Source organism: Panthera onca, chromosome A3 (assembly GCF_046562875.1).
Source record: "Panthera onca isolate mPanOnc1 chromosome A3, mPanOnc1 haplotype 2, whole genome shotgun sequence".
Taxonomy (NCBI): Eukaryota; Metazoa; Chordata; class Mammalia; order Carnivora; family Felidae; genus Panthera; species Panthera onca.
In genome coordinates, this window is record NC_138341.1 from 139,715,275 (window position 1) to 139,740,849 (window position 25,575).

Genomic DNA, 25,575 nt, shown 5'->3' on the forward strand with positions numbered 1-25,575 from the left:
CCCCCCCACCTTCCCTGCACCCCATTTCCTGAGCGGAGGCCTTTGTGCAGACTCAGCTCCCTATCCCGCCAGGGTGGCTTCAGTTTTCCCAAGGCCCGGGCTCTGCTCCCGGAGCCCTGGGCTGCTGTGGTCAGCTCACAACTGGCTGGACACCCTCGGCCAGGGTGTCCCAGCCCCCACCCCTGCAGCCTCTGGGACTGGTTTTTTCTCTCTTCCTCCATTCTTTCTCCAAGGTTGGCTCTGTCTGCTCCTGCGGCATAAATCAGGGCCTCTAGGGAGGCAGAGCAGAACTGTCCGGGAGGGAGCACTGCCTCGGTGGGGGAGGGTGGAAAGCTCTGTAGGGTGAAGGCCAGAGGTCATAGAGCCCAGCAGGCTCCGTGGGGGTGGGGTGTGTGCTCAGATGTCTGCCTGGAAGACCCTGGGGGTGAGGGGGGGGGGGGTGCCTCCTAGAACTGAGAACTGATCCTTAGGGGTCACAGTCCCACCTTCCCTGAGCAGATGGGAGGGGAGGGGGAGGTTCTTCTGGAGAGGGGACAGCAGGAGGAGGTCTCCCTTCCTGTCACATGCTTTCCTGTCTCAACAGAGCCGGTGGTTCTGGGGCACTTGGGCTCCCAGGGGCTGGGGGGCAGGGCTGGTGGGGTCAGGGGCCAGGCCAGGCACAGTGTAAGAGCCCTAAGGGGCCAAGAGCTCCAGCCTACTGACCTTTGCCCCTCAGAAGCCAGCCTCTGCTCCCCTCCGCCACAGCCACCTCCCCCTCCGGCCTTCCTGCTCTTCTGGAGTTGCGGGGGGAGCCAAGGGCAGGTGGGGCCTGGCTGAGGCAAAGTCTGTGCTTCCAAGTACAAGTCTCAGAGCTCACCAAGCTGAGACACTGTCCCCAGGAGAACAGGCTCCTTCCCGCAAGCCCGATTTTTCCCTGGGCAATCAAATCAAATGTGGGTATATCTCACATACTCTGAGGACAGTCCTCCAGGACACTCTCGATGCACCCCTGTGTTTGCCTAGATTCAGGCTGAGGACACGACGAGGCCATCTACTCTGCTGTTGAGGGTCACTCCTGCGGTCTCACAAAATGAGCCTGGAGCCTCTGGGTCTGCGCGCCCCCCACCCCCAGGATAAACAGCATCTGAGGTTACAAACGAGGTTCCTGGAAAAGTAAATGCCCCCACTCTCCCTCGAAATTTCCACCACCGCTTCTAACCAAAGGGCCAGGGTGGACATTTCAGGACCAGGCCCACCAACCCGCATGGGCAACAGCTATGCCCATTCCTTGACCCCGGGTGCGGTACCCTGTGGGCTCCTTCCTGGGGCAGTCTCCCAGCTGCCCCTGCCGCTGCCACCCGGGACCGAAGGAAGAGGTGGGGTTGCAGAGTAGAGAGAGCAAGAGGGGCCCCTTGCCCAGGCGCATCAGGGGGCCCTGAGACACCCTCTTGGTCCTCAGGACCTGATCAATGAGCAGAGCAGCCCAACCTGGGATATGAGCTGGATGGTCAGGAAACTCTGGATGTCACCGGGTTGGGGGGAGGGGCGCCAGGGGTAGAATAGCCAGGTTCAGCCAAAAATAACAAACAAACCTAAAAGCAGGATATCCAATTAGAGTTGAATTTCTGCGAAACAATTTTTGAATAGAAATAAGCCACATGCAGTATCAGCACGCACTTATACTCAAAAAGTATTTATCGTTTACCTGAAATTCAAATTTAACTAGATGTTCTGTATTTTACCCGGAAACCCCCAATTCAGCCCTCCCAATTCCCTCACTCAGTTTTCTTCCCAACCCTAAGGACCCCAACAGTCTTTATCGCTGCTTCTCTAACCTGGTGGGAGCTGACTGGGCTAGCAGTGGGCCCAGACAGACAGAGCAGGAGAGCAGAGAAGGCTTGTCGGAGCCTGGAACCCCCTTCCCAGAACGCTGGGATCCCTGAGGCAGGTCTGGCTCCCGGGCTCCAAGTGTCTGCCTGGGTTTGCCAGATTCCCTGTTGAGTGAGCCCTCAGAGCCTGGTTTTAATCCTGCCCCCTCTGCGCTTAGGTGGGCTGGCCCTCTCCGGCGCAGGAGGAAAAGGGGAACCCGCCAGAGTCCTCCCGAAAAGAGGAAGGTACAGCTTGCGGGGTGGTTTGAGTGGGGAGTGGGGAGGTGGCTTGGCCAGGGGCTGAAAATGAGGAACGCTGGCCAGGGAGGACCTACCTGGAGGTCACTGCCTCTGCTGGCACCAGTGGAAACAGGATCCAGAACAGGTGGGGGGTTTCCAGCCAGGGCTCACCCCGTTTCCTGGGAAGGAAGGTGTGAAGGGGAGGACAGGGCCCGGGCTGCTCCAGAAGCCCCACGGGGCAGACTCTGCACTCCCCTAGGGTGACAACCCAAGCTGGATTTCCCGGGCTGCCCCGCCTCGCACAGGGAGGTCTGGGGGCGCGGTTACCTGACACAAGCCTGGGCAGGGAACTGCCACCCCCAGACTTCTTCAGGAGGCTCTCTTGTCTTTGCAAGCTGTCACACAGCCTGGTCACCAGAGCTGCTGCTTCGGGCTGCTGCCTCCCCTCCCCACCGATGTGGGTACCTCACGACGTGGGAAAGGGAGCCACAGCCACCTTAGTTCAGGGCCATGGGAAGCCCCGCGTCATTTGTCTCACTGAGACCCCTCTCCCCGCCCCCCCTCCCCCCGTCCTCCGCTCCTGACTAGGACGAGGTTAAGGCTGTCCATCTCCAGCCTGTCTGTCCGCTTTCGGTTAAGGAGGGCGGTGGATGCTGCTCCAGGCGTGAGGGAAGGCAGGTGAACTCGGCCTGGAGAGGGTGCAGGCCGAGGAAGGTCTGGGGAGGATGTGGTCGCCGCAGGGTTGCAGGGTCCGAAGCCTGAGGTCCTGGGGGCGGGGCAGAACTCGAGACCCACCCCCACCCCCCACCCCCTGCGCGCCCCTGCCCTGGAACCCTTTGTGCGCCCGTCACAGGGTGTCGCCTCTTTCCCCAGCGACAATGACTCATAAAGCTGGTCCGCGCCGCCTCCTCTCTCCCTGAAAGGCCCAGGTCATAAAGGCCATTGGGGCCAAGCCCTGAGGAGGCACGTCCCAAGACAGCCCCGCGCTGCGCTGGCCCCTGCAGCTGCCCGCCGGGCCGGGCCTGGGCCTCCCGCCGCGACCCGGACCTGGCGACCGGGCGTTACGGCTCACGCCGAGCGCCCAGTAGCCTCGACGCCCATGTGTGTCGTCTGCTTCGTGAAGGCCCTGGTGCACGTGTTCAAGATCTACCTGACCGCCAACTACACCTACAACCTCCGCAGCTGGCCGGTGGACTTCCGCTGGGATGACGTGCGCGCCGCCGGCGGGGGTGGCGGCGGTCACCGCGCGCTGACGTGCGCCGCGGCCGTGGCGGGCGTGTGGCTGCTGCGGGGCGCGGCGCTGGGCGGGGACGCGCCCGGCCGGCCGCCGCGCGGGGCGCGCAGTCAGGCGCAGTGCCTCCTGCGGCAGATCCGCGAGCTGCCGGGCCAGCTGGCCGGCTACACGCTGGCCCACTCGCTGGGCCGCTGGCTCGTGTACCCCGGCTCCATGTTCCTGATGACTCGCGCGCTCCTGCCGCTGCTGCAACAGGGCCAGGAGCGCCTCGTGGAGCGCTACCGCGGTCAGCGCGCCAAGCTGGTGGCCCGCGACGGCAACGAGATCGACACCATGTTCATGGATCGCCGCCAGCACCCGGGCAGCCACGGCCGCGGCCTGCGCCTCGTCATCTGCTGCGAAGGCAACGCCGGCTTCTATGAGATGGGCTGCCTGTCGGCGCCACTGGAGGCCGGCTACTCGGTGCTGGGCTGGAACCACCCGGGCTTCGGGGGCAGCACGGGCGTGCCGTTCCCTCAGCATGACGCCAACGCCGTGGACGTGGTGGTCAAGTACGCGCTGCACCGCCTGCACTTCCCGCCCGCGCACGTGGTGGTCTACGGCTGGTCCGTCGGTGGCTTCACGGCCACCTGGGCCACCATGACCTACCCGGAGCTGGGCGCGCTGGTGCTCGACGCCACCTTCGACGACCTCGTGCCGCTGGCCCTGAAGGTCATGCCCCGCAGCTGGAAGGGACTGGTGGTGCGCACCGTGCGCGAGCACTTCAACCTCAACGTGGCGGAGCAGCTGTGCTGCTACCCCGGTCCGGTCCTGCTGCTGCGGCGCACGCTGGACGACGTGGTGAGCACCTCGGGCCACGTGCGCCCCCTGCCGTCCGGCGACGTGGAGGGCAACCGCGGCAACGAGTTGCTGCTGCGTCTCCTGCGGCACCGCTACCCGGTCGTGATGGCGCGCGAAGGCCTCGCGGTGGTGACGCGCTGGCTGCGCGCCGGCAGCCTGGCACAGGAGGCCACCTTCTACGCGCGCTACCGCGTGGATGATGAGTGGTGCCGAGCACTGCTGCGCTCCTACCGCGCGCGCCGTGAGGACGAGCAGGAGGACGAGCAGAAGGACTGGGGGCCTCACGGGCTCGCCTTCCCCTGGCTCGTGGGCCAGGGCCTGAGCCCGCGGCGGCGCCGGCAGCTCGCGCTGTTCCTGGCACGTAGACACCTCAAGAACGTGGAGGCCACTCACTTCAGTCCGCTGGAACCGGAGGACTTCCGGTTGCCCTGGAGGCTGTAGTCCTCGCCCCTCCCCACACGGGAAACCAGTAAAGCTGGCCCTGCCTTGGGGATCCCGACCTGGTGTCTGGGGGAGGGCGAGATGGAACGCAGGGAACTGGTGCTCTCCCTCACCGGGGTGATTCCCCCCTTCCCTCCTTCCGCTTCTCTCTCAAACACTTGTGGACGTCCCATTCTGCTCCCAGCTTCTAAAGGGAATGTGGAGATTAACCTGACCCAGTTTATGGCAACACTGTGTGATGGGTGCCTTGATCACCTCAAAAGGATGATGGGAGCACAGGCTGTGAGACCCCGGGAGGTACCCTTATCCTGCATCAGGATACACAGTGGCTCTGGGAAATTTGAGTGAGGAAGGGTTTGTACAAGTCACCCCCAGCTGTGAGAGGACATTGGCATTGGAAGACTATAAAGCAGGTCTTAGCCGCCAGACCTCACCAGGAGTTAGTAATGTTGGGCCTCTAGGGTCCCCTCCCCACCTCCACACTCCTGGCTTGGACAGGAAAGGACAACAGACTCAGAGTAACAGGTACTCACAGTGGCGTGTCCACGTGGGCTATAGACACACCTGCACTGACCATTCGTTTGCTAGGCAAGGCAAATTTGAGCCAGGCCTGGGCCGGGCATCGTTCCTGGGTTCAAGGATGTAACACAGAATGAGAGACAAGCCTTCTGCTCGCCACCATCTGCAATGCAGTTGCTTCCTTACCATCTGCCATGAACTGCATGAAGGCGGGGGGGGGGGGGGGGGGGGGGGACTACTGGCCTTCCCCAGCACCTGGGGACCGGGGCTAGTCAGAGTGGGCAGTGCAGGAGACCCTGGAAAAACCGAAAGAAGGCAAGTGGGGCAGACATATAATTGACAGCACCAGAGCAGGACATGGCCATGAAGCACCTAGGCCAGTGCAAGCCAGAGGTGACCTTAGGTACCAGGAAGACACCTGTGGTGAGGTGTGCTTTGAGCTGACACAGGAAGAGGAGTTAGCCAGCTTAAGGAAGGGGCTTCCACAGAGGGATCCGTACATGAAGAGTGGGTTGGCTGGAAAGGGAGAGTGCAGTCCGGAAAAGTCAGATCCTGAAGGGTTTGAATACCTTTTAGGAATTCCCTTCCAGTGGCTATTTAGGTGCCAAAGAAGGGAAATTTCGGGACTTGTTTTAGCGAAACCGCTAGTGGTTTCACACATCTCCTTTGAGAAAGTCCGGCAAACTCTTGTTCCAGCATTTGCTGGAAGCTTTACAACTAGCTGCGCGATCTTGGACAAATTACTTTAACCTCAGTTTCCACATCTGTAAAGTGGGGAAGGCTCCACCTGGCTCATCAGGTTGCTGTGAAAATGAAGTGAAAGAACACCGGAGGGGAAGGGAGCACTCCGCACACAAGCGCGAAGGCTTCCCCACAGGTCAGTTCACGCCTTTCAGCTGTGCGTGCACGGGACCCGGGGCAGGTGCGTGCGGAGCCAGATGCCTCCAGCCAAGTGAGGGCAGCGGCGCCTGCAGGGCTAGAGGACGAATCGCAGACACGCCTTTTTCTGCGTAACTCCCATGCAATTAAAAAAAAAAAAAAAAAATCCCCATAAAGAGGAAGGACTTAAAACCTGGAGGGAGAAGCTAACTCCAAAATCAGGAAGTCAGGCCTCAAACGGTCTGTGCGGTGCGTGAGCCATGGCACTCCTGAGCAGCGGTAAACACTCTCGAGACCTCCAAAAACGCCAAACCCCGCTTTTTCATAACGCCATGTTGGACGGTCCTCCCACTTCCCACCTCCCCCGGGCTCCTTCGGACCGTTCTACCTGTGGGTCTCGCTGGTGGAGCCGACGCGGGAGGCAGTCCCTAAGAACCCGCCCTCCCTTTCCGGCTTAGTCCGCAGCTTCCGCCAATCAGGTTGGAGCAGGTAATAGGGACGGGGCCGAACAAAGTCCTCATTGGACACCGTTAGTGGGGGGTGGGATGAAGGCGGAGCACGCGTCAAAGCGGAAGTGGGTTGTCGCGCCGCTGATTACGTAATGCCGCGGTGGCTGAGGCGGTTCCGCTGGCTGCTCTGTGCGCGGCGAGCGAGTCCTGGTGCGGCCAGCTCGACTCCTACAGCGCCCGAGACCCCGGTCCCGACCCCAGCCGCGGCCCGGCCGCCGCCTGAACATGGACTCCGCAGGCCAAGGTACCCGCGGGCCCGGCGCCTTCGCTCCTCGGGCCCAGCGCGCGCTCCTCCCCTCCGGCGGCGCTTCTCAGACCCTCAATCCCCTCCGCCTCTATCCGCCCCGTGGCTCCTTTTCAGCTCCCATGCGCCGGGCCTCGAAGCTCCCGATGGCCGGGGCGTGCGTCTGCCGCCCCCGGCTTGGACCACTCACCAACTTACCCTGCGGCCGCTCCGAGGACCGGTTCCCCGGCACCCCTCCCCTCGTCCCCAGAGTTTTGGGTTTTCTCTCTCCGGGCAGCTGTCGTCATGCCCCCTCCCGGCGCTTGCCAAGTCGACCGCCCTACGCAGGGCCCTCGAGGACACTCCATCCGGCCCTGCACCAGGGCCGATGTGTTGTGCGCTTCTCCCGGGGAGGGGAGGGGAGGGGAGATGGAAGCATCTTCGAGCTCAGTGCAGCGCCCCTTGGGTGGCAACGCTGCTCGGAGCCCAGGCTTCTTAGGGGTTGTCTCAAGGGGGAAGGGTGCAGTGAGTCAGGGCACACCGAGACTGGGCCAGTTTCCCGAACAGACACCCCTGACCGGTTTGAGATGGCCGCTGGGGGTGTGGAGTGGGCCCGGGAGATTAAAATCTTGAGAAGGTGATTGGAGTCGATCTTTCATTCTGGTACAGAAGAGATGCTAACTTCCTGTGTTGACATGACTACCCTGGGTAATTTAAGGATTTTTTTTTCCTGTCATTTGACCTGTATCAGCGTATTAATTTAACAGAACTCCTAGATTCTGATACACTGTGTAGATTTTCCTATCTCTGCAGTCTACTTACGAAATAGTTGAACATCAAAAGCCGCCAGTTTTAAGTTGAGGTTTTTCGCTGTTTGACGTGTATGTCTAATATAGGTAAGCATCACAAGCATTGGATTCTGACCATAGAGTGATAGAAAACACTGAGCACTTACTGTATGCCGAATACCATACCAAACCTGTTTCTCAAACGTCCTTTTTCCATTTTCGGAATAACCCCTTGAGATTATTCCTTGTATTATCACCACGCAGTTTATACAGTTCTGGAGGTCTGGGACTCACCCAGGGGGGGACTCTAGCCCCCTAGTTTCTCCTACAGCACCAGCCCCACACTCTGTAGGTCTTTTGGTGACACTTTCTTGCCTCGGTCTCCTCTGAACCAGAGTGTGAATGCCATCTACCTACAGGGCTATGGTGAGGTTGGTATCACACAATGATTGTGCGGCGCTTTGGCATGTTTGGTGAATGCCCAGTTTCTATCTGGGAGTGATTGCAGGATCCGCCTTTAGCTTTATAGGCAGAAACAGTCCAAAGACCTACCTACCTTCCTTTATTATAAAATGTTTGTTTTTGAGAGAGAGAGAGCAGGGGAGGGGCAGAGAGAGAGGGACAGAGGATTGGAACAGGCTCAGTGCTGACCGAGAGCCCGATGTGGGGCTTGAGCTGACAAACTGTGAGATCGTGACCTGAGCTGAAGTCAGTCGGTTGAGCGTCCAACTCTTGTTTTCAGCTCTGGTCATGATCCCAAGGGTCGTGGGACTGAGCCCTGCACTGTGTGCAGCCTGCTCAAGATTTTCTCCCCCTCCCTCCCTCCCTCCCTCCCTCCCTCCCTCCCTCCCTCCCTCTTTCTGCTCCTCTCCCTTACTTACACTCGCCCTCTTTCTAAAATAAAAATTAAAAAAATAGAAGAGCAAGGTTGTGGAAATTTTAAGGCATTTAGCGAATTTGAGTAGATTCAACACAGCACGTGAAGTAAAGTTATGTGGGTTGATTTCAGTGAAAAATCAGAATTAGTTGATGGGGCACCTGGGTGACTCGGTTAAGCCTCCGGCTCTTGATTTCAGTTCAGGTCATGATCTCACGGTTTGTGGGATTGAGCCCTGGGTCGGGCTCCATGCAGATATCTCAGAGCCTGCTTGGGATTCTCTCTCCCTCTCTGTGCCTCCCGCCCCGATCACAATTAGATAAATAAACATTTTAAAAAACCCAAATCAGTGGATAAAAACAATGGTTGTGCTTCATCTGGTAAACGTGTATCAAGCGCCAAGGAAGCGCTAACCTCCAGCTGTGTGGGACATGTGAAGGGAATGAGCTGAATAGAGCATCTTTGTAGGGGTTTTTTGTTATTTTAGAGAGAAGGGGTCGAGGGGCAGAGGGAGAGAGAATCCTAAGTAGGCTCCACCCTTAGCACAGTGTGGAGCCTGACACGGGGCTCGATTCCACAACCCTTGGATCATGACCTGAGCCGAAATCAAGAGTAGGACACTTAACCAGCGGAGCCACCCAGGTGCCCCTAGAGCATCTTTAGTTTTAAGCACAGTCTATTTTTAGCAGATTGTAGGATTTCAACAGTAGAGAAACATATCTGTAACTACAGGCAGCTTTTTCCCCAACCTTTGTGCATTTGTTTTTATTTATTTTTTTAATTTATTATTTTTTATTAATTTTCTAGAATGTTTTCTTTATTTTTGAGAGACCTTGAGCAGGGGAGAGGCAGAGAGAGGGACACACAGAATCTGAAGCGGGTTCCGGGCTCTGAGCTGTCAGCACAGAGCCCAATGCGGGGCTCAAACTCACAAACTGTGAGATCATGACCCTAGCTGAAGTCGGATGCTTAACTGACTAAGCCACCCAGGTTCCCCTTAAACATTTTTTTAATGTTTTTATTTATTTTTGAGAGAGAGAGAGAGAGAGAGAGACAGACAGAGTGTGAGCAGGGGAGGAGCAGAGAGAGAGACACACACAGAATCTGAAGCAGGCTCCAGGCTCCGAGCTGTCAGCACAGAGCCCGACACAGGGCTCGAACCCATGAACCGTGAGATCCTGACCTGGGCCAAAGTCAGACGCTTCACCAGCTGAGCCACCCAGGTGCCCCTCTTTTTTTTTTTTTTTTTTTAACGTTTACTTCAGTAATCTCTCCACCCAACATGGAGCTTGACCTCACGACCTGGAGCTCAAGACTCACATGCTGCTCCAGCTGAGCCAGTGAGGTGTCCCTATGCCTTTACTTCTAAAGTGCTGGACACCACACAAAGCCTGTTTTCATGGCGTGTGCGGATTGTATGCTACTGAAGGACGGTCGTGTGTTCGGAGTTGGAAAGAACTAAAGCAGACCCATGTTTCTTTATTTGTGTGGGATCTTGTCCGCTGTTAGTGCAGGCAAGAAGATGCATTTAACTCGAAGAGGAAATAGTGCCTGCAGGAATTGGAACCTGATCTGGGTATAGCGGAGGTGTGGAAGCAGTGTCTCTGCGCCTCCCTGCATGTTGTTGTGGGACGAGGGTCGAGAACAGACTCCAGGGGAGTTGTGTTTTGCCGACTCCCTGCTGGGGCTGTGTGACCAGCCCGTGCACCTTGTGTGTGTGATGGGAGCACGTGCTCTGCAGATCGGTTGATTGAAAGTGGTGCTTGTGCTTACAGCCGTATCGTTTCTTTGCCTTAAAAATTAGAAGATCTGTTAGGTTCAGCTGCTTTGTTTGTAGCAAAGGTTTCCTGTCTCCGCAGAGTGTATTATCCTGAGGGAATCAGAGTTCAGGTCTGGCTGCCTCGTGCCAGCCTTTCCAGTGCCCTGAAGCAGCACCTTGGGTGGCTTGAGATGTCCTTGGCCTAATGGCCCAAACCATCCCGACAACCTGTCAGAGTACTCTCCACGGCCCCCTCGACTCCCCTGTAACCTGGCCTCACCCTTGGTTTCTCCCTTGGTGGAGACCTCTACCCTATTGACTTCCCTGTAACTTCTTATTGACGATTTCCGACTTTGTTTGTCTCTGGCAGATATCAACCTGAATTCTCCTAACAAAGGTCTGCTGTCCGACTCCATGACAGATGTCCCTGTCGACACCGCGGTGGCCGCCCAGACTCCTGCTGTTGAGGGTCTGACGGAGGCTGAGGAGGAGGAGCTTAGGGCTGAGCTCGCAAAGGTGCTAAGTCTCCGCCATCTGTCCGGGGGTGACTGTGAGTTCAGGCTGATGAGGGGCCATAACGCTGTCTGTGCTCTGCAGAAATTGCCCTGGGAGGTCATTCCCAGAGTCCCACAGAAATTGCTCTTTGCGGCCACTTTCTGTGTGCCTGGTGCTTTGTGTACCGTGAGGAGGGTGTCCACACGGGAACGGCTGCTCTGAGCACACCATCTACTGGGGGTTTCTTTGTTGGGATTAACACTTGACAATTTCCAGACCCCACAAACTATCTGCCCCTGGATCTTCATTTTTCCTTTAAAGATTCTTCTTTTTGTAAAAAGCGCTTCATGTGATCTTAAATTGAGAGTCCTTTAAGAGGAAATGGTAATTAACCCAAACCTGCAAGTATAATTTTTATTCAGACTGACTGCTGGGAGTGTTTCTTTTTTCTGTGTGATACAGAGTCTAACAGCAACTCACTTAGGTTCAAAATCTGGGGAATGAACTTGCTGATATCTGAGCATAGCATCCGATCAGGCAGAGGCTGGCATCCTGCGTTGATGCATCCTGAGTCTAAAAAGAGCTAGTTGTGTAGATGATCCTCAGCCCCACAGCCAGGCCTCAGACCCTGGGGGAAAGCATGTAGCAGTGTCTGAGTTGAGTGAAGGTTACAGCAGCAGCAGGCAGTGCGGTGAAGCTTATGGGCTGCGCTCAGTCATTTCAGAGTTGAGCGGCAGAAGCTCACGTCACTTAAAGTTTTCAACGTGCGTATCCCCAAGACAGCTGGACTGCACAGCCTCAAGCCATGATGATTATCACACCATGAGTGGAATGTTCTAGTCATTGGTCCTTATTGCTGGAGTAACTAGTAACAATTTGATTGGGTGATCCTATGTTTCTAAGTTATTTCTTTTTCAACTATTTTGTGCTGGAAAAACTAGTGATATAAGGGCTCTGAGCTACTTTTTATTGCCTTCCTTCAAATAATCACTTTTTTAAAAGAAAGACTTTAAAATTTTTTTCATTTGTTTTTTTGTTTAAAGTTTATTTTGAGAGAGAGGGAGAGAGAGAGAGAGACAGCATGAGTGGAGGAGGGGCAGAGAGAGAGGGAGAGAGAATCTCAAGCAGGCTCCACGCTCAGTGCAGAGCCCCACATGGGGCTCAAACTCCCAAAACTGGGAGATCATGACCTGAGTCGAAACCAAGAGTCAGACGCTTAACCGACTAAGCCACCAGGCGCCCCAAGGGAAAGACTTTTTTTTAGAGTAGCTATTGATGCAGGAGCTAAAAACGAAAACCTTTAGGGTAGTCAGGCTCCGGAGGATGCTTCCTTCTCAAGTTACATCTTTTTTTTTTTTTTTTTTTTTTTTTTTTTGGTTTTAGGGCTTGAGCAGTTTCAGGTGTTTATTTTCAGGATTCTTTCTAACTTAAATTGAATTCAAACTTAAGTTGAATTCAAACTTAATTCAAACTTAAATTCAACTTAAATTCAAACTTAAATTGAATTCAAATTCACATTTACTTTTGGCTTGAGTAACTGCCTTTGCCGACGCCTAGAGCTAACCTTGGAAACATACTTGTTGTCATAAAGGCCGTTGCTCTGTCACTTGAGTCTTGGCCGTCCATCTGTCTGTCAGCTCTGCTTCCTTCCCAGTGCATGTGGAATTTCTCCGTGCAGAGAGGGCCTGGCTGCGAGCAATTCCAGCTTCTGAGCCCAGACCCAGAGCCTGGAGGGAGAGGGGATCATCTCTTCTGACACCTGTGCCCCGTCCCAGAGCAGAGCTCCGACAGGCCTTGCTTGGTCATCCATGGGTGGGCACAGTGATTGGTAGCCCCGGCAGAACCACTTGGCTTGAGGGGAAGAGACAGTTCTCAAGAAGCTGGGTGCTGGTTCCAGATAAAAAGAGATATTTGTTGTTGACTCTGTTCCTAAGACAAGTTATGTGCTGTAAGCGGAAAGTCCTTACGTAATTCCAAGAAACCTCTTGTGTGTGTAAGGATGTTAGTCACTTCCTGCAATCAAGTCAACTGTGCTTTTGCAGGTGGAAGAGGAAATTGTCACTCTGCGCCAGGTCCTGGCAGCCAAGGAGAGGCACTGTGGAGAGCTGAAAAGGAAGCTGGGCCTCTCCGCCTTGGAGGGCCTGAAACAGAACCTGTCCAGGAGCTGGCGTGATGTGCAGGTCTCTACCGCGTAGGTACCTGCCCGCGGCAGAGGCGCCCTGGAGGCTGGAGGGCGTTCGCCAGGCTGGTGCCCCTGGCTCGCCAGTAGGGTGTTACGTGCTTGGGGACAGGGTGCCTCACAGAACGGGGGGATCAAGTATCCCTGTCTGCAGGCAGCCAGCCAGAGGCCCTGAGTCCTTGGCCTAGCCCCTGGCATGTCTTCCAAGAGCTTAGAGTCTACACATACTTCTAAAAGGTGGACGGATGCACTAGCTAGTTGTCCAAGCAGAAATCGACGAGAGTGTATCTCAGGGTACAAATCTGAGAGGACACTAATTAGGTCCTTAATGAGACTGATTTTCCTGTGGTCCTCAGAGCTCAGTGTCTGCTGAGGTGGATGTGAGTCCTTCTCATGAGCGTGATGTGGTCACAGCCCTAGGACTTCTGACTCACGTGTGACTTTGCCCTCTGAATTTGGGGAGTACAGCTACATGGCTCCTCTGAAATGTATCCTCCAGGGCTGGTGGGGGTGGGGGGAGGGGGTAAATGTCTCCCACTGAGAAGCCACATCCCTGCAGAAAGATCGATCGCATTTTATAAAAAAAAAAAATCACCTACGAAAGCCCATTTCTCTGTCCTGGGGAATCGCGGGTTTGAATCCCAAAGGGTGACTGCCAGAGAAGTATCCTGGGGATGCGGCTGTGCCTTCCTCATTCCTCACAGCAGTACTGTTCCCGAAGGGCCGTCTCACATGGGATGACCAGGCGCTCCCTGGGCGTGCCAGGGGAAGGACTGGTTGGTTCTGTCAGCGCCCGGGCCCCCCTGGGCCTCCCCGGGCCTGCACAGCAGGTGCTGAGCACCAGCAGACCTGGTCTCAGGCAGGCTGGAGTGTCATGTTCCCGCTCTCCAGTCCTTGTCTTCCCTGGAATTTCAGCTGTGCTTTGAAACCTGAGTTGAAATAATTGTTCTAAATAATTCACCGCAGACTTTCTGTTTTTAGCTATATGAAAACCTCTGAGAAACTTGGCGAGTGGAATGAGAAAGTGACCCAGTCAGACCTGTGAGTGCCTTTGCCGTCAGCACCTCCCTCCTCCTCCTCCTCCTCCTCCTGCTCTTGACACTCTCTTAGGGACCGGGAGGCTGCGTGCACCTGGCACAAACCTAGTTTGGGTGTGTTTTGCTTATCTTGCCGTTACGCGATTTTTCTTAAACGCAAATGACACTCTACTTTCCGTGAAACGGGTAGTCACTGAAGGAGATTCACTTGGCCGCCAGGCCACGCCGAAACCCTCCCTCTGGCTGACGCGGATGCATCCCTTAGGTGACAGGCCTGGCTGGCCTTGGGCAGCACGTCTGTCTGGTAGGCGCCCCTCAGCCTTCTGAGCGGCCAAAGTGGCCAAGCACCGAGCGATGCGGACGGTGATTTGGGGCCTTTGTTTCGGTCTTCCTTCCCTGCAGACGTGGCTGCAGCCGAGGGGCTCACAGAGCTTCCCTCGTCCTTGGGGTGGTTCTTAGGCTGTGGGGGCCGCCTGGACCCTGCCGGTGGGGTCTCGACGGAGTCTCTTTGAGGGGCATCGAGCTGTCAGCCATGTGGAACATGAGCACAGTAGGAAACATACGTGGATAGTCTTCTGTGTCTGTCAAAGCCACGGTTCAGAACGACTCTTGACGTTGCATCTGAGGTAATAGCACTTCGTTTATCTGCACTCTAATCAGAATTCCTCTGAACAGGGTGGGGTAATGTGTTAAAATAGTCACTTTCTGGGGTTTTTTCCATTTGTTACTGAGAAGGAAGTGCTGTCACGGATACCAGAGAACTTGGGTAGTCCTTCTGTGTCTGACTGAAAGGAACTGGTTGTTACTGAGCTCGTCTTCAGGGTCCCCGGGACCCCAGGTCTGCCGGCTCCACGTGTGGTCTTTGCAGCCTGACATCACGAGGGGCGGCGGGCACTGGTGGGCTCTGGCGGTTCACGCTGTCTGTGTCGTTGCCGCACGTGCTCTGGGAGTCCCGGTGTGTTGTGTCCCCGGGGCCGCGTCGGACGGTCCGGGGCCGCGTCGGACGGTTGCAGATGTTGCGTAGTTCGGGACGCCTGGAGGCTCACAGTGTGGACTTAGCTGAAAAGAGCTTTAGGAGACCTGAGTGCCGTCTCAAATAATTACAATTCTGACCCCTCTGGAAGAGACGTGTGGCTCTGGGCGTGGAAGTGGCCGGGGGGATGCCCTTTCAAGCGCTTTGCCGGGCGGCGGCCACTCCCGGGCGTCACTTGCAGCCAGCAGCGCGCCGGAGGATGACAGAGAACTCGGGACGGCTGGGAAGCGCCCGCGTCTGTGCCCGTCGTGCTGCTGCTCGTGGGCTGTGCTGGGCACGCGCAGCCTTGACGCCACTCATCCTGTCTTGTCTCAGCCGCTGCTTCTGGTTCAGACGGCTGGCCGTGGCGGCAGCTGTGTTCTGCGTCGCGGAACGACCGCCTGGTTGGGCTCTTCCCCTTGGTAGAGCGTAGCTGCAGGCGTGCCGAGGTGGCACCGGGCGTAGTTGCCAGTTGGTATGTGGCGTCCTTTCCTCGTACGGGACAGAACGCATGGCAGAGTGAGTGTGAGCCTGAAAGGAGGGGAGGCCTGCTCCGGGCTCACCTGACCAGGGCTCTCCTTACGCTGGCTGTGTCGCCAGGCTGGCTTCTCCTGGACGGTACAGAGGGTGCCCAGCGGGGCAGGTTTGAATCTTTGTGGCATTGCAGCCCAACGGCAGGACGGCCTGCCGCGGGTCTCCCCGGGCTCCCCCCGGGCTCCCCCCGTGGTCAGGGAGCTGTAAACGCACCTGGCTGGCCGGACTGGGATCACGTGCCCACCCAGGGTTGGGGTGGGAGCAGCCACCAAGGGAGGGTGCGGGAGAATGCCCCACGCTGACTGCAGAGTTTGCTGATGGCGGGGGAGGCTGGCATTGGCGGCTGGTGTTGGCGACGTTCCTACACCTTTGTCTTCCCAAGAGCTGGGGGTGATTCCCGAAGGGGTGCTAGGCAGGGTGGCACAGTCTGGCACCCTTCCTCACGTCTGGGCCTGAGGTTACCTGCGTGCAGACTCTGGCTCGGCCGCCAGTCCCCTCACGGCCTGAGCGTGGTCTCTCCACTGGGGCTGATGACAGCCCCTCGGCCCCTGCACTGCACGTGCCCTGGTTTGGAGGCTCCCGTTTCAGAAGGGGTCCCTGTGACACCTCATTTCCACACACTTGAAGTGCCGAGGGTGGTGGAGTGGGGGAGATTGCCTCCGGTCCGTCTCCCGTGGAGACGTGGGGGTGCTCCCCTTCGGAATGGCCCACGAGCCAGTGTCTCTCCTGCCAGTCATTCAGCGGCCAGCTCCGTACTAAGTGACCCCAAGGGCACTCCTCCTCATCACCAAGGATCCCCGGCACGGGCTCGTGGTCTCTCCAAGTGCAGTTCCCCACACCTGGCCCTGTGGGTGCAGGCAGAAATTCTCTAAGGACTTTGCCTTAAATCCTCTGCTTCAGACTGTTTCACTTCAGCGAACAGAACGTTAACGTGACCTTAAACGTTTGCTATTTCGTGAGAAGCAGCTTGAAGACATTTTCTGACCCTGTGTCTGAAACCAAATATCCTGCATGTTCCCAGTTAACCTTGTAGTTGGTGTTTTATAAATAACGAGCACGCTCCAAGTCTGTTGCTCGCAGGTAATGTTTTAACTCCCTTTGAAATGAAAGCAGCTCACCAGGTGGGGGTGAGGGTGGGGTCCCTAACAGATACTGCAAGTTAGGGGCCCCAGAGAAGGTCCCAGAGCCTTTCCTTCAGCAGGCCGTGCAGTGGGGGACACGCAGCAGGTTTCTCTGTCCTTTTCCTGCCGGCTTTGCCGACCCCGAGGCGACTGTGTGTATGTGCCAGGTCCTGGCAAAGGCTCTGTCGGGTTGGAAGGTCCCTCAGAGGATGACAGCTGAGTCTGTGGAAACCCTCCCAAAAGGAGCATGTGGACTTTGGTTTTTAGTGAGACCCAGCTGTGGTCTGCCCCTCTAGAGCCGGCCTTGCCCCTGTGCCAGGGGGTCCCGTCTAGATCCCAGACACGCAGCTCTCTGGGCTGCAGCTCTACAGGCGGTCGGGTTTCATTTCCATTCCTGTTCCATTCTGTGATAGCTTCTGGCTATCACAGGGGAAGGGGTTTCTGGTGGTCGGGTTTGTCTAAAGGTTGGATTTAGAATTAGAGTTTTTTTCGTTATGGACCTGAGGAAATCCCGAGGCAAGTCTTACAGTAAAGATTTTAGATTATTTTCTCTCTGTTAACGTGTTCCAGGATTTACTGACCTTCCCGGCAGCTAAGATAAACTCACTGTCCTAGTGACTACAGTGTGTTTTTAAACTCACTTTCTGGAAAGCACGTGTTTTAAGTTCTGGACCCTGCCGGGCACCAAAGAAGCCTGAGGCCCCGCGGCGCTATGGGAACGGCTGGGCCTCCCTGCTGATGGGGTGGCACAGGGACTCACGGGCAGCCTGGAGTGCTCAGGAGGGAAGGTGAGGGAGGAGGGCAGCACGTGATCACAGTGGAGCCTCCGGATGGCACTGGGAGAGTGGACGGGAGGGAAGGACTCCGAAGACCCAATGCCGGTGCTGTCTGTGACCCGGTGACACGAACAAGGCGTCAGAAAGTAATTTCAGAGAGAAGGCTGGCATCTCGAGAGCCTTGCCGTCTCAAGCGGTTTCCTTAGGGCAACATGTCAGCTCGGCCAGAAATGAGCCCTTGGGTTCAGGCTGCGGTATCTTTTGTTTATGGTGGCATCTGGACAAGGTCTGGCAGCTCCAAGTATTAACTCTCAAGGCGAGCCCAAGGCTGTCCTCGCTGTGCCTGTAGCCAAGGCATCCTGCCTGTGTCCGTCTCACAGATGTTGAGGTCATGGACCCGTGTCTTGTGTGATGCACCCCCCTTTGTGGATGGTTGGGGCAAGAAGGCCTAGAAAGGGTGGTCTTTGCTGTGATCCAGAGCCACCCCTCGCACTAGGGACGATGGCATTGATGGCATGAGATGAAGGTTCCTCAGTTCTGAAAGGATTTGTGAGACCGCACAGGGGGGTTGAGGGCCGGAGGGCTCCCGAGAGTCTGAGCGGCCAGCCCACCACAGGCCACACATCTACACTGTCCAGGGCACCCCCGCCCCCAGTGGGCGTGGTGGAGCTCTCACATGAGAAGCTCCCTGAATACAGTAACAGAACAAGGGGACCTTTCTGGCTTCTGTCTCAGACCCAGGGCCTCTGTGGGTCTGTCTGCTTTGCAGCAGGCGGACGCCCCACTTGCCGGGCGGTTAGCGCCGTGGCAAGAAGTCAGGGGAGGTGGGTCACCTGAGCGTTAGACGAGATGGAATAAGGTCACAAAACAGTTACTGCAGAGCTCGGAGGTTGCGATCTGGCCGTGCTGCTTTCGTCCCTGCTGTCAGTCCCCTTCCTGGCGGCCAGACACGTGCTCACTAACCCTCTGTCCCCTGGGGTTCTCTCTGGGCACGTGGTGTCCTCGACTCATGGGTGGTGGCTGCTTCTCCTGTTGTGCTGGTTCAGCTGGTGTTTTCTTTACAGCTACAAGAAGACTCAGGAAACTTTCTCTCAGGCGGGACAGAAGACGTCTGCTGCCCTGTCCACTGTGGGCTCTGCCATCAGCAGAAAGCTCGGAGATATGAGGTGAGACACCCTAGTTGGGTAGGCCAGTCGGGTGAGGGTTTGGGGATTTTAGATCCACCAGAGGCTCTGAGGGGGCCCGGGGCTCAGGTACGTGACCCTCCGGGGCCCTTTGGCAGCTGCAGGTGTGGGCACACCAGCCCTGGGGCAGTCGGTTCACGGTCCCTTGTTTGTGGGCTGCCTCTTCGCCACTGCTGTGCTTCTTCGGCAGGGATTGTTGTTTCCTTTGGGTAACTTAGCGCTTGGGATCTGTAAAGGTGGGTGCTTGCCGTTGAAGTTCCACGGATGAAAGATGACTGTGCCTGCAGGTCGGTGTCAGGGTGGGGTGTCGCTCTGGGCAAGCCAGCCGGGACAAGGGTGTTGTTTCCTTGCAGTGTTTGCCCAGCCCAGATCTCAGGGTGTGTGTGGCTGCACGCCAGGGGCCCCAACTGAATGTTCTCCCAGAGTTGATGAGACCTTCATGGCCATCAGAAGTGCTTCAAGCAGGGCCTGGGGCCGGGGAGTGTGGGGGCAGCTTGGACATCTGGTGGAGCACACGTGGCTGCATCCGCCAGGCCCCCTCTGCCACACGGCACTGAGCCAAGGAGACTGGTCCTTGGAGCCAGAGGCTGTGGTGTGAATCCTGGCTTGGCTACCTCCTAGCCCTGCCCTTGGCGAGGCGTCCCTCTCGGGGCTGCTAAGATCAAGCGTGCGCTGTTGAGCGGCAGTGTGGTGTCCTTCCTGGCCGCCCCTCCTCCCCAGGTGTCACTGCCCAGCCCTGCCCTGGCCCCTGACCCACGCTCAGGACCGGTCCCTTCACTTAGCGATTTCAGGGAATGCCTCCCTGTAGCCCCCACCCCATGCTGAGGCTCCTCTCTTCTCAGACTTGAGAATCACGCGGTGGTAGTGCCCGTGGGCTTGGCGTGTGGAGTACAGCATTGGGAGCCCATCCCGCTCTGGCCCCTTTCCTCTTATCCTCGGGTGGCCTCCCTCCCTGCCTGCGTAGGTGAGGCATTTCCTTGCCTCACAGACCTGCCTGGCAGTTGCCTTGCGAGGCCTCAAGGTGGGGGCTCTGCCCTGACCATGTAGCCAGAGGTGAAAACACAGACACTCCTACCACGTGGCTCGTGCCCAGGGCCGTGCTCACCTTTTGTTTGCTGGATGTAGTTAGTCCCCTCCACTTTTTATTTAGAAAAATTGCAAATTTTCAGAGAGGCTGAACAATCAGTACACAGTCTGTGTATTTCCTCTGTCCTAAGGAGTGCACGGCCTCACAACTGGAGATCTGGTCACGCTCCTGAGCAGCTATGGCTGGGGAGGTCCTTTGGGGTCACCCTGTAAACGTAGGCCTTGTCCACAGTGGCTGTGATTGGAGCCTGCAGATGTGGCTCTGAGTGACAAAAGGGGGGTCTGCAGCGGTCCCTCCCGGCCACACAGTCATCTGCTAATGCTTGACTCTGTGGGTGTGTTCCTGTAACGAATCTCATTTGAAATTAGATGGGACGCCATCGCCGCTGCACTGTGGGACACCTGCTTTGGCCACCTGAGCCGTGCTGTGGTAAGCCTGGTGACAGACTGATCACATGCCACTGGTGGCCTGGCCTTGCTCCCAGGGGTTGCCATGGAGGGCGTGGGGGGGCCATCCCAGCGCTGCTGGGGTGAGCTGTGTGTGGGGTTGTGGTCCTTTCCTCGAAATGCTGGTCTGATGACAGAGCATTTGAAGGAAGCAATAAACGTGTGCTGTGCCTAAATTACATCCTCACTAGGAACGTCCCTGTCACTCCTGGCATGATTCACTCACATCGAGCCTTCTCCCTCCCTCTTGGGCACGTGCAGGGCGTTGGCACTGTCCAGAGCTCCCGCGGGCCCTTTGGACGGTGCACCTCACTTCTCTGTCTCTGCTTCAGTCCCGCTCTCTGCTCCGGGAACTGGGGTGTGCTGCTGACCGAGGCGAAGAGCCTCAGGTCACGTGCCCGGCCTCACTGCCGTGTGTCACGTTTGCACCCGTGCTTCCAGGGACAAGAACCAGGGCCCACACAGTCGAGGTGCTCATACGGACTGGCCTGTTGGCTGGTGCGCCTCACCATGGGGCTCTTCGGTCTTGCTCTGCTGTGTTCCCAGGGGTGTGGGGAACTCTTGACGTCTTGGGGTCAGTGATGTGTCCACCGTTGCCTCACCCCGTAGTCTCAGGTTGAGCTGAGGCTGAGAATTCACCACTTCTTGAGAATGCAGATGAGGTCCAGGGAGGTTTCTGTGTGCTGAGATGTTTGCCCTACATCACGGTGCTGCAGAGGCCTATCCGAGAGCAGCCTGGCCTGGGAGGCTATTTGCATGCCCTGGGGTAGGAGGTGGCAGGCCGGGAGAGGAAATCGGATTTGGGTCAAAGCCTGGGTTAAAGGAGGGGTCTCTGTCTAGCTTGGTGAGCCTTGACGAGGCACCTGCCTTCTCCTCCCACCAAGAGATGGCAGGGCCTGCTGCCCACCCAAGAGACCACATAATTGAGTCTCATATGATCTTCTGAAGGCTTCTAAAATGACTTTCATGTTGGGGGTAGCCTCCAGAGCGTGAGCAGGCCTGGCTGGGTAGTGGAGGACATGGCCGTATTGCCCCCAGACACGCGTGTTTCCAGGTTGGAATCTGCCAGCTGGAGTGTGGAGGTGGAGTGCAGGGCGCTCAGCCCCGTGGGTGTCCCGGCCAGTCCTGTCATAGCACGCACGTGCGCACCCTGGTTCAGCCGAAGCCCTGAGGGTCGTACAGCCCGCCTCCGCACACCCCACCCCTTTGCGCTGCTCCTCTCCTTGGGGCTTCATCCCTCTAATTCCAGACAGGGTCGTGGACACGCAGGTGCCTCGTATGTGACCCAGGTGGGATCGCAGAGGGGCCAGTTGCGTGCGTGAGGGAGCGGCGGCCTCTCACAGAATTGGGGCTTGAGGAGAACAGGGACCGGGGTGGTCACGGGGGTCCCCGCGTGGCCTTCTGGAGCTTGAGTGAGGGGCTGGGGTGGGCACTAGCCTCCCTTTCCTAACACTGCGTTTCTTCTCCTCCTGCTGCTGCCTTTCAGGGCCCGTCCGTTCTCCCACTCGTTTAGGTAAGGCTGATGCGGGGCGTGCCTGTGGAAGGCTCTTCCCTCGATTCCGGGCAGGGTGGTCTCTGGCTGGCCTGTGGGAGGCTGTGCACCTCGGCCCCAGCTGGCACAGCCAGGCCTGCCAGGCGTTGCAGCCTGCTGGGGAGCTCACGGCTCCTGGGGCTGTGACCGTGTGGCTGATCGCCAGCCCCCAGCCCAGCCTGACAGCGTCCTTCCTGAGAAGAGACGTGTTCATGTTGGGGGGGGGGGGGGGGCAGGGAGAGGGGAGTGCTGAGTCTCCATTCTCGGGTTCTGTGCCTCTTCATCCTCAACACCGGCTCCTGTTCTCTCCTGCCCTGCAAGTGGACTCGTTTACCACTCGAGGGCCAGGAACGGCAGGGCACCTGTGGGGCATCCTCCTGGGTGGTCCTCACTCCACGCTGACCCAGTCACATATGTCCGGCCCGATACCAGTGCTGCCCCATCACACACGCTTCCAGCTCGGAGGCCTGGAACCAAATCTAGAACAACGTGTGACTTTAAATATTTCTACTTGCTTGACCTGGTTGTTTCTCTTTTGCCGAAAAGTCATTTGCTGTGAAGTCGAGTAAGGACATCTGACAGCTGTTTGTACCAAAGGTATTTTAAAGCCCCAGGCCGAGGTCTTCTTAGTTTCCTATTTTAAAGCTCTCTCTCAGCACTGTCCCATTTCTGGGGCAACTTTGGAGGCCAGCGAGAGGAGCCCGGGGTCCTTTCCTCCCGGGGCCAGGGGCCCTTCTGTGTGTGGTGGCCAGAGCTCACGCACCCTGCCAGGCCGGGTCTCTGTGTGGGTGAGCTGACGGGTGTGCCGAACGCCAGGCTCATCCCCTTGGTAACTCCTGCTTCCTTCTCTGCTTCTAACACGCTCCCAAGCAGCAACTCTTCAATCCGCCACTCGATAAGTATGCCAGCCATGAGGTAATGTGCACTCGCGCTCCCAAGCTCCCGGGGCGGGGGGGGGGGGGGGTGGGGGGGGTGGGGTAGGGGGCGGGGGGGGGGAGCCGGGGGGGGCGGGGGGCTCCAGCCAGTCGGCTTCACATTCCCCATATCCCTGAGCCAAGGGCCATCTTCTCCCTGGCAGGCTCCTGCTGGCCAGGGGTTGGAAAGATCCCTTCTAGGCTGAAGAGCTAGTCGGGGGGAGGCTAAGAGGAGACCAGTGTATCAAACAGGGCTCCATCTGGAACCTTCCAGGGCTGCCCAGGGTACTGGGCCAGGGAGGGGCAGAGAGGTTCATACACATACCTGGCACCCACAAGACTTCAGGCGCCTCCAAGCCTGTTACGGGAAACTTTTATCTGCACCTGGAGGGGAGTCCCGGTCTCCTTAGAACACCCAGAGCTGTGGCCTGTTCCTGGAAGCCTCCCACTCGTGTTTCCTGCCCTGCGGTGCCGCAGCAGAGGCCCTGTCCCTGTTCGGTAGCTGCCACACCCCATCGCACGTCTGGGGGTCCTTGATGGGCTGCTTCTAGAAGCCCGAGGGTAGGGAGGGAACTGGTTGTATAAGAGGGTGCTGGGTGGGGCTGGGGCTGGCCTGCTCTCTCCTCCTCTGCCTCCTCCTCACTCGTTCCGAATTGTCCTTGGTTTTCCTTTACTTCCGTGAGAGATTGGTGTCAGGAGTACCTGGGACCTTCCATAACTTCAGCATGTGTGGATGTAGGGTGCAGCAGAAATGTGCTCCACATCTCACCCACTGCTCAGTCGAGAGGTCTGCACTTCACCCGGGGTTGCACCTGCTGGCGGCATGCAGGTCTAATGTTCTTGGAGTTGGCAGGTGTGGCTGACCTGTTCTGACCTGGAAGCCTCCAGAATGACCTTGCCTGGACTGTCTTCTGGGCACGCCCCCTCTCCTTTTCAGCTTGTCACATGTTTACAGTGAGGTCTCAGGGTGCCGTCAGGGATCTTTTCTGCAGGTTGATCCTAACCCTGAGGCCCTTCAGACTTAGGAAGGCAGCACAATTGTTTGCTCCCTACACCGACATCTCCTCTCTCTCTCTCTCTCTCTCTCTCTCTCTCTTTAAAGGAATTCTGCGACCTTTAAGTCCTTTGAAGACCGAGTTGGGACCATAAAGGTAACTGTATTCAGACTGTTCGTTTGATTCTCTTGCTGGGGTGGTGGATTCACGTGCAGTTACGAGAGCTAATGCAGAGGGCCATTGTACCTTTCATCTCGAAGTGACATAACCAGGATATGACACTGATAACAGCTAAGGTGGAGAACAGTTTGATCCCCACGGTAATCCTTCCCCGTGTTCTCCTTCCTCCTGCCCTACCCCCAGAACTAGCGATCTCTCCATTTCCATGATTGGAACCATACAGCGTGGAGCCTTTGAAGATCGGCTCTTTTTACGCTGCATAAATCCCTGGAGGTACCTCTAGCCTGTTGCTTGTGTCAGCGATTTGTTCCTTTTTATTGCTAATCAGGATTCACCTAATCAGAATTCAAGTTCTGTAGACTCCGTAGAGACCTGAGCTGGCCTGGGATCTGCCCGGCTCTGGGTGCTCTGTCTCAGGTCTTTCTCTCTTGGTCTTTTCTCACCCGTAGTCTAAGGTCGTAGGTGGCAGAGAGAATGGCAGTGACCACCTTCCCTCCCCGACGGGGAGTGATGACAAGCCCCTGCCCGACCACACGCCCTTCTAAGCCCGTCGCAGCTTTGCCCAGCCTCGGAGCACGTGCAGGCCCACCCGTCATCACCACAACCGCACCTCTGCAGCGGGACAGCCGGCCAGGCCGTGGGCGAGCGTGCAGAGCTGGTTTTGAGGACAGTCGTGCCGTTCACGCGTGGACCTGGCTGCTGCGCTCACATGAGTTAGAGAACACAGTTTTGTACGCAGATGCTTTACGCCGAAGTTGGTAGATGCAGGACCGCTGTGCCGTCCGTCCTGGGCTGCAGGGGTGGACAGGGCAGTGGGCCCTTTGGGAATCTGGTGGGTTCATGAGAACGTGGAAGGAATGGGAGAGTGATACGCGTAAATAAGTGGTATTTCCTAAAACCTCTCCTTCCCTAAGTTCTAGGAGGAATGTACAGAAGGAAGATTCATCCAGAGAGTCCTACCTGATCCTCAGTTTTTATTTCAAACGCTAAACAAGAAAACTGTGCATTTTCTGAAACCCTCCAGAAAAGAAACTGGTTATCAGCAACTGCCTAATCGTTACACTAATGATCTAGCTTTAACGAAAGCAAATTCTTTATTTTTCAAATGCAGTGAATTTTTCAAAAATTAAAGCTAAGCGAAGCTTTAGTCTCATAGTTAGGAAACATTATTTCTTTGGACTCAAGCTGAAATACAAGCCTTACATCGCCTTATGCTTTGTTTGTTTATAATGTTTTTATATATAAAAATAAGGGTTCTTTAGTGGGTTTTGACACTGTGTAGACTTTGGCATCTAGCTTGAGGGTGGCCTGGACCATTGGTGTGTTTTATTTCACTGATGGGCTTCATCCAGCGTATGAAGCTTGCTTCTCTCTCCTCTCAAGGACTGGGACAGCTGCTGGCCAGAGGGCTCCTGGGCCTCCCTGGGGCAGGATGCGGGGCAGGAGAAAGAAAAGCAAGTCTGCCCGCCCCCCCCCCCCCCCCCATGGCTGATGCATTCATTACTGGCCATCTGTATGCATCAGAATGCATTACTGCATTCATCCATTCATCGGCTCCAACCCGACCGTCTGCCCCACACGGGGGCTGAGTGAGGAGCAGGTGGGCTGCACAGAGGTCACCTGGAGCTCTGCTGTTGCCTTTTCTCAGGAGCTACACAGATCTCATTCCCGTTTTGAAGCTGCCACACCCCAGCAGCCTCTCGGGGCCCCACTTGGGGGGTGTGTCTGCAGGGGCAGCTCCGTGCCTTACTGGCTGGCTCTCAGCAGGCAGAGACGTCCCCTGTGCGTGCATCTGTGTGCTCGCTGCAGGGAGCAGCCGTGCCCTCGGGCTCTGTGCTGGCAGACTGTGCTGTGCTCCCTGGTACCCTGAGTGCTGCTCACTTCAGACACCCTGGGGCGGGGGGGCTGTCGTCCGTGCCTGTGCCATG

General features: G+C 56.9%; 2 protein-coding genes across 11 annotated transcripts; both read left to right on the plus strand.

The window, feature by feature from the left end:
* Positions 1-3,087: 3,087 nt before the first annotated feature.
* On the plus strand, positions 3,088-4,652 carry ABHD16B (abhydrolase domain containing 16B). Its single transcript, XM_060622436.3, has one exon. It carries the CDS (start codon positions 3,187-3,189, stop codon positions 4,600-4,602), a length of 1,416 nt encoding a protein of 471 aa, XP_060478419.3. The 5' UTR covers positions 3,088-3,186; the 3' UTR covers positions 4,603-4,652.
* A 1,933-nt stretch (positions 4,653-6,585) lies between these two features.
* On the plus strand, positions 6,586-24,299 carry TPD52L2 (TPD52 like 2). Of its 10 annotated transcripts, none has more exons than XM_060622621.2 (9): positions 6,587-6,753; positions 10,527-10,672; positions 12,694-12,842; positions 13,812-13,871; positions 18,375-18,476; positions 19,950-20,010; positions 21,514-21,540; positions 23,575-23,623; positions 24,097-24,150. In XM_060622621.2, exons 1-7 carry the CDS (start codon positions 6,735-6,737, stop codon positions 21,538-21,540), a joined length of 564 nt encoding a protein of 187 aa, XP_060478604.1. In that variant the 5' UTR covers positions 6,587-6,734; the 3' UTR covers positions 23,575-23,623; positions 24,097-24,150. The 10 variants fall into 10 exon arrangements, with proteins under 10 accessions (XP_078299972.1, XP_078299973.1, XP_060478604.1 ...); XM_078443848.1 differs by lacking the exon at positions 24,097-24,150 and adding an exon at positions 22,432-22,473; XM_078443844.2 differs by lacking the exon at positions 19,950-20,010 and adding an exon at positions 22,429-22,473 and having other exon boundaries at positions 6,588-6,753; positions 24,097-24,299.
* Positions 24,300-25,575: the final 1,276 nt, after the last annotated feature.

Excerpts from the sequence above, each read along its gene's own strand:
- ABHD16B (XM_060622436.3), top strand. The coding sequence starts at position 3,187 with ATGTGTGTCGTCTGCTTCGTGAAGGCCCTGGTGCACGTGTTCAAGATC.
- TPD52L2 (XM_078443844.2), top strand. Across the intron at positions 18,477-21,513 it reads AGAAAGCTCGGAGATATGAG|GGCCCGTCCGTTCTCCCACT; the intron begins GTGAGACACCCT and ends GCTGCCTTTCAG. Across the intron at positions 23,624-24,096 it reads ACCGAGTTGGGACCATAAAG|TCTAAGGTCGTAGGTGGCAG; the intron begins GTAACTGTATTC and ends TCTCACCCGTAG.